Source organism: Oncorhynchus mykiss, chromosome 27 (genome assembly GCF_013265735.2).
Source record: "Oncorhynchus mykiss isolate Arlee chromosome 27, USDA_OmykA_1.1, whole genome shotgun sequence".
In the NCBI taxonomy this organism is placed as follows: Eukaryota; Metazoa; Chordata; class Actinopteri; order Salmoniformes; family Salmonidae; genus Oncorhynchus; species Oncorhynchus mykiss.
The window spans coordinates 33,310,635-33,323,194 of NC_048591.1; the positions used below are offsets into that span (position 1 = coordinate 33,310,635).

Genomic DNA, 12,560 nt, shown 5'->3' on the forward strand with positions numbered 1-12,560 from the left:
ATGTAAATTAGACAGACGGTTTACCAGACATGTACTCAGAGCATGCACAGACCAGACATTTTCAACCTCTCCCTGACCAAGTCTGTAATACCTACATGTTTCAAGCAGACCACCATAGTCCCTGTGCCAAAGAATGCCAAGATAACCTGTCTAAAGGACGCACAGCACTCACATCTGTAGCCATGAAATTATTTGAAGGCTGGTCATGGCTCACATCCACACTATCATCCCAGACACCCTGGACCCACACCAATTCACATGTAACACCCTGTTCATATTACCTCAATCACCTCAACTACCTTGAACCCCAGAACATTGACTCGGTGTACTGGTACTCATTGCATATAGCCTCATTTTTTAAAATTGTTTTACATTTTCCTTTTTAAAATTTGTTATAGTTTTCACGTCCTATTACTCACTCACTTTCAAAAGCAGCATGCATGTTCCAGTGACGTTTTATCTTGGGGATGTCCTTGCACTTGAAAGACATCCCCACAGAGTTGAATAGGTGATCCAATGTGGTCCTGCAGCAGCTCAGTTGGTAAAGCAAGGCACTCACAATGCCAGGTTTAGGGGTTTGTTTCCCCTGCCTTGGTATATTGAATAAAAGTAATTTGAGTCATATCTAGATTGTAAATGTTTTTAATATAAATATTAGTTTGATAGTCTCTTCAAGTCTGATTTTTAAAACAAGTCTAAATACAGTATCTTCAAATACCAGTCATTGGTAGATTCCAGCTTCAAAAAGCTGTTCTCTCAGGAATCTCATTTAACTTGTAGAATTCCTTATACTAAGATGTAATAACTATGTAAGATAACTCAAGACAAATAAAACCAAGCTTCTTATAACAAGCTAAACAGTCTAAACTAGTCAGCACTTGATAAGTACAGTACCAGTCAAAAGTTTGGACACACATACTCATTCAAGGTTTTTCTTTATTTTGACTATTTTCTACATTATAGAATGATCGTGTAGTAACCAAGAAAGTGTTATACAAATCAAAATAAATGTTATATTTGCCTTGATGACAGCTTTGCACACTCTTGGCATTCTCTCAACCAGCTTCAACAGGACTGCTTTTCCAACAGTCTTAAAGGAATTGAGCACTTGTTGGTTGCTTTTCCTTCACAATGCGATCCAACTCATTCTCAATTGGGTTGAGGTCAGGTGATTGTGGAGGCCATCTTCTTGGTCAAATAACCTTTACACAGCCTGGAGGTGTGTTGGGTCATTGTCCATTGAAAAACAAATGAAAAGCAAACCAGATGGGATGGCGTATCGCTACAGAATGCTGTGGTAGCCATGCTGGTTAAGTGTGCTACAGATGCGGAGATCATCCTTTCACCTATTCTGCGTCTCACAAACACACAGCGGTTGGAACCAAAAATCAGAATTTGGGACTCATCAGACCAAAGGACAGATTTCCACCAGTCTAATGTCCATTGCTCGTGTTTCTTGGTCCAAGCAAGTCTCTTCTTCTTATTGGTGTCCTTTAGTAGTGGTTTCTTTGCAGCAATTCGACCATGAAAACCTGATTCACAAAGTCTCCTCTGAACAGTTGATGTTGAGATGTGTCTGTTACTTGAACTCTGTGAAGCATTTATTTGGGCTGCAATCTGAAGTGCAGTTAACTCTAATGAACTTATCCTCTGCAGCAGAGATAATGCTGGGTATTCCTTTCCTGTGGCGGTCCACATGAGAGCCAGTTTCATCATAGCACTTGATGGTTTTTGCCACTGCACTTGAAGAAACTTTAAAAGTTCTTGAAATTTTATGGATTGACTGAACTTCATGTCTTAAAGTAATGATGGACTGTCATTTATCTTTGCTTATTTGAGCTGTTCTTGCCATAATATGGACTTGGTATTTTACCAAATAGGGTTATCTTCTGTATACCACCCCTACCTTGTCACAAAACTGATTGGTTCAAACACATTAATAAGAAGGAAAGACATTCCACAAATTAACTTTTAACAAGGAACAACTGTTAATTGAAATGCATTCCACGTGACATTCCAGGTCCCTTCATGGTTGAGAGAATTCCAAGAGTGTGCAAAGCTGTCATCAAGACAATGGGTGGCTATTTTGAAGAATCTCAACTATATCTATTTTTTATATTTTTTATATATATATATTATAACACTTTTTTTGTATACTACTTGATTCCATATGTGTTATTTCATATTTCATAGTTTTGATGTCTTATTCTACAATGTATAAAATTGTACAAATAAAGACTAAAACCCTTGGATGAGTAGGTGTGTCCAAACTTTTGACTGTACTGTAAAACATTCTTAAAATTATATAATATGATTTTAAAGTATGAATGCAGGAAAATCAGGCTTGTTCAGATTTTTTTTTTTTTTTTTTTTTTTTTTACAGTGTTGAAACAAAAGGGCTATCCTATGGGCACAGCTGAAGAACCCTGTTGGAACCCTTTTCTTCTAAGAGTACAACCTATAACTGGCTTCTATTCCACATATTCTCTCCAAAAGCTCACATCTTGGTCATATTAGGTTGTTCTAAGTTATCAATCACTTCAAATTCCCCATTGTCAATTCCGTCAATGGTGTGGAGGTGGTGTCCCTTCATGTTGTGGAAGCAGTAGGCACAGTGTGCAGTAGCCACGGGTACCACCTTGGAGAAGTTGGAGAAGTTCACTCTGTACTTGCCCTCTTTGTTGCGGGAGATGATGGGCAGGAAGTTGTAACCCCACATGATTTCCTGAGGGATGAAGGAAGTCCTGACCTGGCAGGCTGAGTTGGTGGACTCGGTTGTGCCGTCCAGAAAGACCACCAGCTCAAACTCTTGCTTATGGAGTGTGTCCACTGCCATCTCAAAGAAAGGGCTAGTATTGTCAATCACATGGTAGAGTGTGAGAGGGCACACAAAAAAGAGGTTGTCCTTCCCAGCGTCCACCACGAACTCAATGTTCACCTGGTCCATGATGATTGTCTCCCCGTCGGGTTTGATGGTTGTCCTCAACAGCTTGCCGTAGATCTGGCTCCCGATCATCAGGGTCTTGCGCAAGTTGGCCACTCTTATCATGAGGCAAAGGAAGTCCTTCTTAGGACAGATGACAGCCATCTCACTGAATGTGATGGTCTTGGCCCTTTTCTTAGGGATGGAGATCTTGGCCAGGATGACTCCACACATGAAGCAGTTGATGATGTTACCTATGAGGTACTGGATAATGATGAGGGTTACAGCACCAGAACAGAAAGGGGTGATGGCACGTCCACCGTACCCGATGCTGGTCTGTGTCTCCAGGGAGAAGAGGAATGCTGTAATGAGATTGTAGACGTTGTCCACACAGGGGATGTGGCCTTTCGAGGGGTTCTGCCACGTCAGGTCCCCGTTGTTCCGGGCAATCCAGAACCACAGCAGTCCAAATATGAACCAGCTCAGGGTGAAGGAGGCGATGAAGAAGAAGAGGACAAAGCGCCAGCGGAACTCTACGAAGGTCGTCCAGAAGTCCAAGAGGAAGGCAAAATGGTTGCCGTACTTCACATTGCCGAATTCAATGTTGCAGCGCCCATATTTGGTCACCAGCCGGGTTCTGCGGATTCTTCGCTCCACCAGGTGGTCATGGATACGCTTCCGGATGCCAAACACCATTTTCTGGGACCTGTAGAGAGAAGAACAATTTGTTTGTGAAATAGTTTATGTTTTACGCCCTTTAATTCTTAAACACAAGGTAAAAGTCCTGCTGACCTTAATTATCATCAAAATATCATTATATGAAACAACTTAGTAGCACAAACACATACAGTACCTGACCCAGCCATTATTCTTGTTACTTAACTGTAAAGTGTTGCTTTAGTTACTAGCAGTTGCTATGCATCACTTGCACATTTTCATCTGCACTTAAATCCTGGGTACATGCCATAGCTAAGACTCAGATGATTTTACCATCATCCATTAGCCTTTATTATGTTTAAATCAGTGAGTTTGACTGTAAAATGTCATATTTTGTATTGACCATAAACTAAATTAGTGTCAATGAGTTTGTTTAGTGTCTCTTGCACAAGGGTAGGCCTGGTTTAGGAGATTATTGTGACATAGCCACAGTTGTAAATGTGGTTGGTATTGGTATTTGGGCTGAGATATGCAGGTGTAGACCTGGTTTATATTAGTATTGGGACTCAGTCAAAAGTGTAGACCTGGTTTGTAGGCTTACTGGAGCTGAGGTACAGGGGTAGTCCTGGTGGTACAGTTAATGAGTATTCAGGCTTCGGCACATGTAGAGATGGCTTAGTTAACTAATTGGGTTCAGGTGCAGACTTTGTAGCTATGTAAATTGGAGCTGAAGTATAGGTGTAGATCTAGTTTATATGAATATTGGGGATGAAATGCAGAAATACAGAGGTCACATGACTAAGATTTGCAAATAACAGGGTTGGAATGTGCAGCCAATAGCTGGATATGGTGTCTTGGTGTCTTGGGGAATTCAGGCCTACGGAAAGTGGGTAACAGGGTTGAGGTAGGCAAGTAACAGGGATGAGATGTACAGGCAAAGACAATGTCAGAAATACTGCATGGTTGATTTCTGCACAATGTTTACCTGTGCGTGCTGTAGTAAAGTGGAGCTGTTTTGTTCAAATTAAATGATGTCCTATGCCAATTGTCATGATGAACAGAGTTTGGAACCCCTTTTTATTGAACTGCTACAGAATGAAAAGTATTGATTTCGATACTCACATGGATGACAATATTAAAGGTCGATCTATGGTGGACAATAATAAGTATTGTGAAAGCTGATTTGCATGTATATGAACTAACCTATTAAGATTGTAAAATGTGAAAAACTTCAATAAACTTTTTTTTTAAGCACAGGAACTGGGGTCTATAAGAAAGTAGGGAAGTTTGGTCTAGGATATGTGTGTATCAGAACTTGACTGTATCAATATTAGGGTATTGGTATGTGGGTGTTAGGGCATTGTGTAACAGGGCTGGAGTGCATGGGTAATTGGGTTTGGTGTGTGGGTAAGCAGGCTGAGGAATTCAGAAAGTATTCACACCCCTTGACTTTTTTCACATTTTGTTGTGTTAGAGAATGAATTGAAAACAAATTAAATTGAGATTTTGCGTCACTGGCTTACACACAATACCCCGTAGTGGAATCATGTTTTTCAATGTTTATGTTTTTTTTTGTTGTTTACAAATGAATTAAAAATGAAAATCAGAAATGTCTTGAGCCACTAAGTATTCCACCCCTTTGTTATGGCAAGCCTAAATAGGTTCAGGAGTAATAATTTGCTTAACAAGTCAAATCAAATCCAATTGTATTGGTCACATACACATATTTGGCAAATGTTATTGGGGGTGTAGCGAAACGCTTGTAATTTTCAATTGCTCTAGGGGGTGCGAACCAAGGATCCAATTCGGGAATGTCGTATTCCTGATCATAATGCTGGTGAGTTACCGTAGCTCTGATATCCAAAAGTTGTTTCCGGGCTGTATGTAATAACACAAAAAACGTTCTGGGCTAATAATATAAGAAATAACACACAAAAAATACTGCAAAGTTGCTTAGGAGCTAGAAGCAGAGCTGCCATGTCTGTCGGCGCCATCTTTCACAAGTCACATAATAAGTTGCATGGATTCACTCTGTGTGCAAGAATATAGTGTTTAACAAGATTTTTGAATGACTACCATCTCTGTACCCCACACATATAATTGTTTGTAAGGTCCCTCAGTCGAGCATTGAATTTTGAACACAGATTCAAAGACAAAGTTCAGGGAGGTTTCGCAAAGAAGGGCACCTATTGGTAGATGGGTAAAACAAAAAACAGACATTGACTATCCCTTTGAGCATGGTGAATTTATTAACTACACATTGAATGGTGTATCAATGCACCCAGTCACTACAAACATACAGGCATTCTTCCTAACTCAGTTGCCAGAGAGGAAGGAAACTGCTCAGGGATTTCACCATGAGGCCAATGGTGACTTTACAACAGTTAGAGTTTACTGGCTGTGATAGGAGAAAACTGATAATGGATCAATAACATTGTAGTTACACCACTATACACTATACAAATATTCCAAAGCATGCATCTGTTTGCAACAAGGCACTAAAGTAATACTGCAAAAAATGTGGCAAAGAAATTATATTTTTGTCCTGAATAAAAAGTGTTATTTTTGGGGCAAATCCAACACAACACATTACTGAGTACCACTCTCCATATTTTCAAGCATAGTGGTGGCTGCATCATGTTATGGTATGCTTATGATGGTTAAGAACGGGAGTTTTTCTGGATAAAAAATAAACGGAATCAAGCTAAGCACAGGCAAAATCCTAGAGGAAAACCAGGTTCAGTCTGCTTTCCACCAGACACTGGGAGATTAATTCACCTTTCAGCAGGACAAAAACGAAAATACAATGCCAAATATACACTGGAGTTGCTTACCGAGACGACATTGAATGTTCTTGAGTGGCCTAGTTACAGTTTTGACTTAAATCGTCTTGAAAATCTATGGCAAGACTTGAAAATAGCTGTCTATCAATGATCAACAACCAATTTTGATGGAGCTTAAATTTTTTTTTTAAGAATCGTGAGCAAATGTTGGACGATCCAGTTGTGCAAAGCTCTTTGAAACTTACCCAGAAGGACTCACAGCTGTAATCGCTGCCAAAGGTGATTCTAACATGTATTGACTCAGGGTTGTGAATACTTAAGTAAATGAGATATTTCTGTATTTCATTTTCCATAAATTAATTTTCAATACATTTGGTTTTCAATTAACGTTTTCACTTTGTTATTACGGGGTATTTTGTAGGTAGGTGAGAATATGTCATCCATTTTGAAATTAGGTTGTAACACAACAAAATGTGAAATAAGTTCAAGGGAAATGTAGGTTTTAGGGCTGAAGAATATAGGTAAATGTCTGTTCATTTCATTATAGGCAGTGCACTGGATATTCCCATCGGTCACAATTGTGACCAAGAGTAAAACACACTTTTTTACATACTTTTCAGTATAAAAAAACTATATGGATTACATGTTAGGGTTACTAATGGCATAAGATTTGTCTGGGGAATATTTGGGAACAAATGGGTTAAATTCTGTAATCCTGGACACAAGCCATAGATAAGACCCCAAGTCATTACAGAAGAAAATTATTTGTTGAAATATTTCGCTCCACTGGCCCAAATCAGTCAGATAACCTCCCTAAAACCAGCCTACTACAACCATATAACTGTCATGTTCTGACCTTAGTTCCTTTGTGATGTCTTTGTTTTAGTATGGTCAGGGCGTGAGTTGGGTGGGCAGTCTATGTTATTTTTTCTATAATTTGGTATTTCTGTGTTTGGCCTGGTATGGTTCTCAATCAGAGGTAGCTGTCAATCGTTGTCCCTGATTGAGAACCATACTTAGGCAGCCTGTTTTCACCCTTGAGTTGTGGGTGATTATATTTTCTGTTCAGTGTTTTTTCAGCACCATACAGGACTCCTCGTTTGTCGTTTTATTGTTTTGTTCCAGTGTTCAATTATTTTATAAAATAATTTGGACACTTACCACGCTGCGCATTGGTCCTCCTCTTCTTCCACCTACGATGACCGTTACAGAATCACTTCATATAAACTGGCACTCTCATATTAATCCCTGGTAGGTTATAGAAGAAGTGTTTGATGGATGGAAGTGTTTGATGGATGGTCTCTAGCAAGATTAGTGGCATAGGAGCTTTCTGAATAAATCTGTCCCGTGTTGCTGCCAAACTATGCCAAATAGTTGGATGGTGGTGCGCTTGTTAGGAAGTGTTAAGTCAGTGCCGTAAACCGGTGCGTTTGTTTCTATGCTCAAAGCTTTGAAATGTCCTATATTTCACAAACAGAAATCCGATAGTCACGCACTATTCTTTGTTGTGAAGCTTTTCTCATTGTATCTCGCAAAGCCTTTCACACCTATTCATTATCTCTTCCACATTGTTACTGTAAGGTGATATAACAAATGCTTAGATCATCGTGAGGTTTACTTTGATACGATGCTTGGCTGATGCTTTTCAGTAATCTAATTTTGAAATTGAGTAATCATTTTAATAGTACTGTGCGGTTCAGTTGTCATTGTCAATAATATTGTAACTCTTCAACAATTAATGATTTCCCCAGGAAAACGTTATAATAATTTATCGAAGGGGTGTTACACAGTGTACTGCAACCAATGCCAAGGTAATAGGGGCCATTTCCACTCTTGTAATCATTGGTTTGTGAATAATTGCAATGTTATGACTACATTTATTCACATTTGGATGCAAATTATTCACTTAATATTTACGTGTTATAATTTACGTCTACGGTGAGAGGTCAGAAAGTTCACAAATTATTTTCCCCTTTTGCGAGAGGGACCATGGCTACTGTAAATATACAAAGAAAACAATAACAATAATGAAAAACTATCCCTCTAAAGACCATTTCCTTTCAATGTTAATATCCTCAACAGTATAAAATACTACACTACTAGACCTGCTACACACCACCTGCATACAAAGTTTGGACTCAGATTAGTCAAAAAACATACAATATGTTTACTGTCAGACATGCCACCATTCACTAATAGTGTTTTTGTGAACAGTGCTTCTTGGAAACATGAACATTAGTAAAATGGCATTTTAAAAGATATGTACCACTTATGTTAAGAGAGAGTGTCCGTAGTACAACAAGCGCACCATAGCCTCAAAGTGGGTACATATCAACATAATGTATATCATCGCTACACTGTTATAACGGGAGAATACAAAGTTAAGTTTTCACTCACTGGATGATAATGGTTCAACTAAGATGAGGTCCTCACTCAAACAGAGCTTACCTGTCAGTGTGTAAACTATGCAAATCCAAAGATGTATTGCACCGTGGTTGCCCTCTGTCTCTGTCTCTCTCTCAGCCAGTCTCTGATGGTGTGTCCTCTGAACTAGTTAGTGTTCTGACACCTCTCGCAATGCTACACCTGTGTGCTTTTATACAGCCTTGTACTGGTGGGACTGGAATCACTTCAGGTGATGTTTACACACACACAAACACAAAGTACCGGTACCACCCTCCAGCAGGGCTGTTGAGTGGGTATGTGTTTACCCCACACTGGTAGCCAGGGCCAGCCTGAATACCCTCTGCTACACCACCACTGTCTTGGCACACACACACACACACACACACACACACACACACACACACACACACACACACACACACACGCTTGAATTTGCCGTTGATGGGGTAAATAAAGATATTATACATTCATGCTACACACACATCACAACTGCTTTGCTAGCTAAATACTGCACAATTTAAAGACTTGCCACCCAATCCCCCCTTCCCCAAAACAAGTGTAAATATTGGACTATAAATCGTGCCTTCCTGTATTGTACTGATGCTAAAGTGTTTACTCTACTGAGCCACTTTATGTTCCTATTCTTATCTTTTATCATTTTTTATTTTTTTTGCATTGTTGAGAAAGAACCTGCAGGTTAGCATTTCATTGGACGGTGTATACCATGTGTAGGTCTAGAGGAAGCTGTGTGCCGCTGTTTACAATTCACACACACACACACACACACACACACACACACACGCACACACGCACGCTTGAATTGGCTGTTGATGAGGGAAATAGAGATCCTGATTTGTAGCCAGATTTTGTGATAATACGCATGCCACATGAGTAGTATCTGCTGGCAGTGATTGTAGTTTGGCTATTGCATCATGTGAGGCTTTTTTAGTCGTTCATGTTGGATGGCTTTCTGGTCTCTCTTGATGTTCAGGACCGGTGTGCTGTTGAGGGAAATGTCAATGAGGATTAACATAAGAAGAGGGAAGGACAGGTTACAGGATGATATTCCACAACACATTGGCTCAGCAGCATTCAAAATAAAACATCACAGTGAGGGCCTCACTCGCCAGCCCTCTGCTATCACTAATGTGTGTGTAGGGCAGCCCAGCCCCCTAAGTTACTCTTATCAACTGTATGGAAAAGGTTTTATCGTCTTCTCAGGAATTCAGCCTTCTCTGTGTTGCTCTTGACAGCTCCCATTCTGTCACACTTCTTTGAAGCAGAGGTGTTGTTGTCTTTCCGTCCAGTAGGCCTGATATCTGATTGGTAGTATTACTCAACAGTTATACTATTGGTCAACAACTCAGATGTTATAAGAAAATATACATACAGTGGGGCAAAAAAAGATTTAGTCAGCCACCAATTGTGCAAGTTCTCCCACTTAAAAATATGAGAGGCCTGTAATTTTCATCATAGGTACACTTCAACTATGACAGACAAAATGAGAAAAACAATTCCAGAAAATCACACTGTAGGATTTTTAATGAATTTATTTGCAAATTATGGTGGAAAATAAGTATTTGGTCAATAACAAAAGTTTATCTCAATACTTTGTTATATACCCTTTGTTGGCAATGACAGAGGTCAAACGTTTTCTATAAGTCTTCACAAGGTTTTCACACACTGTTGCTGGTATTTTGGCCCATTCTTCCATGCAGATCTACTCTAGAGCAGTGATGTTTTGGTGCTGTTGCTGGGCAACATGGACTTTTAACTCCCTCCAAAGATTTTCTATGGGGTTGAGATCTGGAGACTGGCTAGGCCACTCCAGGACCTTGAAATGCTTCTTACGAAGCCACTCCTTCGTTGCCCGGGCGGTGTGTTGGGATCATTGTCATGCTGAAAGACGCAGCCACGTTTCCTCTTCAATGCCATTGCTGATGGAAGGAGCTTTTCACTCAAAATCTCATGACACATGGCCCCATTCATTCTTTCCTTTACATGGATCAGTCGTCCTGGTCCTTTTGCAGAAAAACAGCCCCAAAGCATGATGTTTCCACCCCCATGCTTCATAGTAGGTATGGTGTTCTTTGGATGCAACTCAGCATTCTTTGTCCTCCAAACACGACGAGTTGAGTTTTTACCAAAATGTTATATTATGATTTCATCTGACCATATGACATTCTCCCAATCTTCTTCTGGATCATCCAAATGCTCTCTAGCAATATTCAGACGGGCCTGGACATGTACTGGCTTAAGCAGGGGGACACGTCTGGCACAGCAGGATTTGAGTCCCTGGCGGCGTAGTGTGTTACTGATGGTAGGCTTTGTTACTTTGGTCCCAGCTCTCTGCAGGTCATTCACTAAGTCCCCCCGTGTGGTTCTGGGATTTTTGCTCACCGTTCTTGTGATCATTTTGACCCAACGGGGGTAGATCTTGCGTGGAGCCCCAGATCGAGGGAGATTATCAGTGGTCTTGTATGTCTTCCATTTCCTAATAATTGCTCCCACAGTTGATTTCTTTAAACCAAGCTGCTTACCTATTGCAGATTCAGTCTTCCCAGCCTGGTGCAGGTCTCTCTCTACTTCTCTCTCTCTCTCTCTGCGTTCCTCTCTCCCTCTCTCTCTCTCTGCGTTCCTCTCTCCCTCTCTCTCTCTCTGCGTTTCTCTCTCTCTGTGTTTCTCGCTCACCCTCTCTCTCTCTGCGTCTCCCCCCCTCCCCCCCCCAGGGACTCTTGGGGGCATCTCTCTCCCTCTCTGATCATGCCTAGAATAATGCCTGTAATGCTATTATTTTCTGGTGACTTTAGCAGTATGCCTTGTATGTGAATCCATTCCTTTTACAATGATATTAAAAATGCACTATGCAGAAATATCTCCACCATTTCCAGGATGCAAAATGTGAAAAAAACAAGAAATAAGACACAAAAAACTGAAAACTTAAGCGTGCATAACTATTCTCCCCCCAAAAGTCAATACTTTGTAGAGCCACCTTTGCAGCAATTACAGCTGCGAGTCTCTTGAGGTATGTCTCCATAAGCTTGGCAGATCTGGCCACTGGGATTTTTGCCCAAAACTGCTCCAGCTCCATGTTGGATGGGTTCCACTGGTGTACAGCAATCTTTAAGTCATACCACAGATTCCGAATTGGATTGAGGTCTGGGTTTGACTAGGCCATTCCAAGACATTTAAATGTTTCCCGTGAAACCACTCGAGTGTAGCTTTAGCAGTATGCTTAGAGTCCTTGCCCTGCTGGAAGGAGAACCTCCATCCCAGTCTCAAATCTCTGGATGACTGAAACAGGTTTCCCTCAAGAATTTCCCTGTATTTAGCACCATCCATCATTCCTTCAGTTTCCCAGTCCCTGCAGATGAAAAACATCCCCAGAGCATGATGCTGCCACCACCATACTTCACTGTGGGGATGGTAATCTCGGGGTGATGAGAGGTGTTAGGTTTGCGCCAGACATAGCGTCTCAATTTTAGTCTCATCTGGTCAGTGCCTTCTTCCAATGTTTGGGGAGTCTCCCACATGCCTTTTGGCGAACACCAAATGTGTTTGCTTTCTTTAACTTCTTGACGCTACCCATCCCTTAAGCGGGATAATTGTGATCAGCAACCGCTGAATAGCATAGCGCCACAGTCAAATAATATGACTAAAAAATATTCATATTCATGAAATCACAAGTGCAATATTGCAAAACACAGCTTAGCACTCAGATTTTGAAATGACGTTTTACAGCATAACAATCCAAAGTGTTTGGGTAAGTTTATCGATAGTATGACAAAACA

General features: G+C 40.5%; 1 protein-coding gene across 1 annotated transcript; it reads right to left on the reverse strand.

Moving 5' to 3' along the window:
• Window positions 1-2,353: 2,353 nt before the first annotated feature.
• Window positions 2,354-8,947, reverse strand: LOC110508000 (ATP-sensitive inward rectifier potassium channel 1). The gene is made up of 2 exons (XM_021588437.2): window positions 8,812-8,947; window positions 2,354-3,629 (listed from the first exon to the last, which is right to left on the reverse strand). Exon 2 carries the CDS (start codon window positions 3,617-3,619, stop codon window positions 2,498-2,500), a length of 1,122 nt encoding a protein of 373 aa, XP_021444112.1. The 5' UTR covers window positions 3,620-3,629; window positions 8,812-8,947; the 3' UTR covers window positions 2,354-2,497.
• Window positions 8,948-12,560: the final 3,613 nt, after the last annotated feature.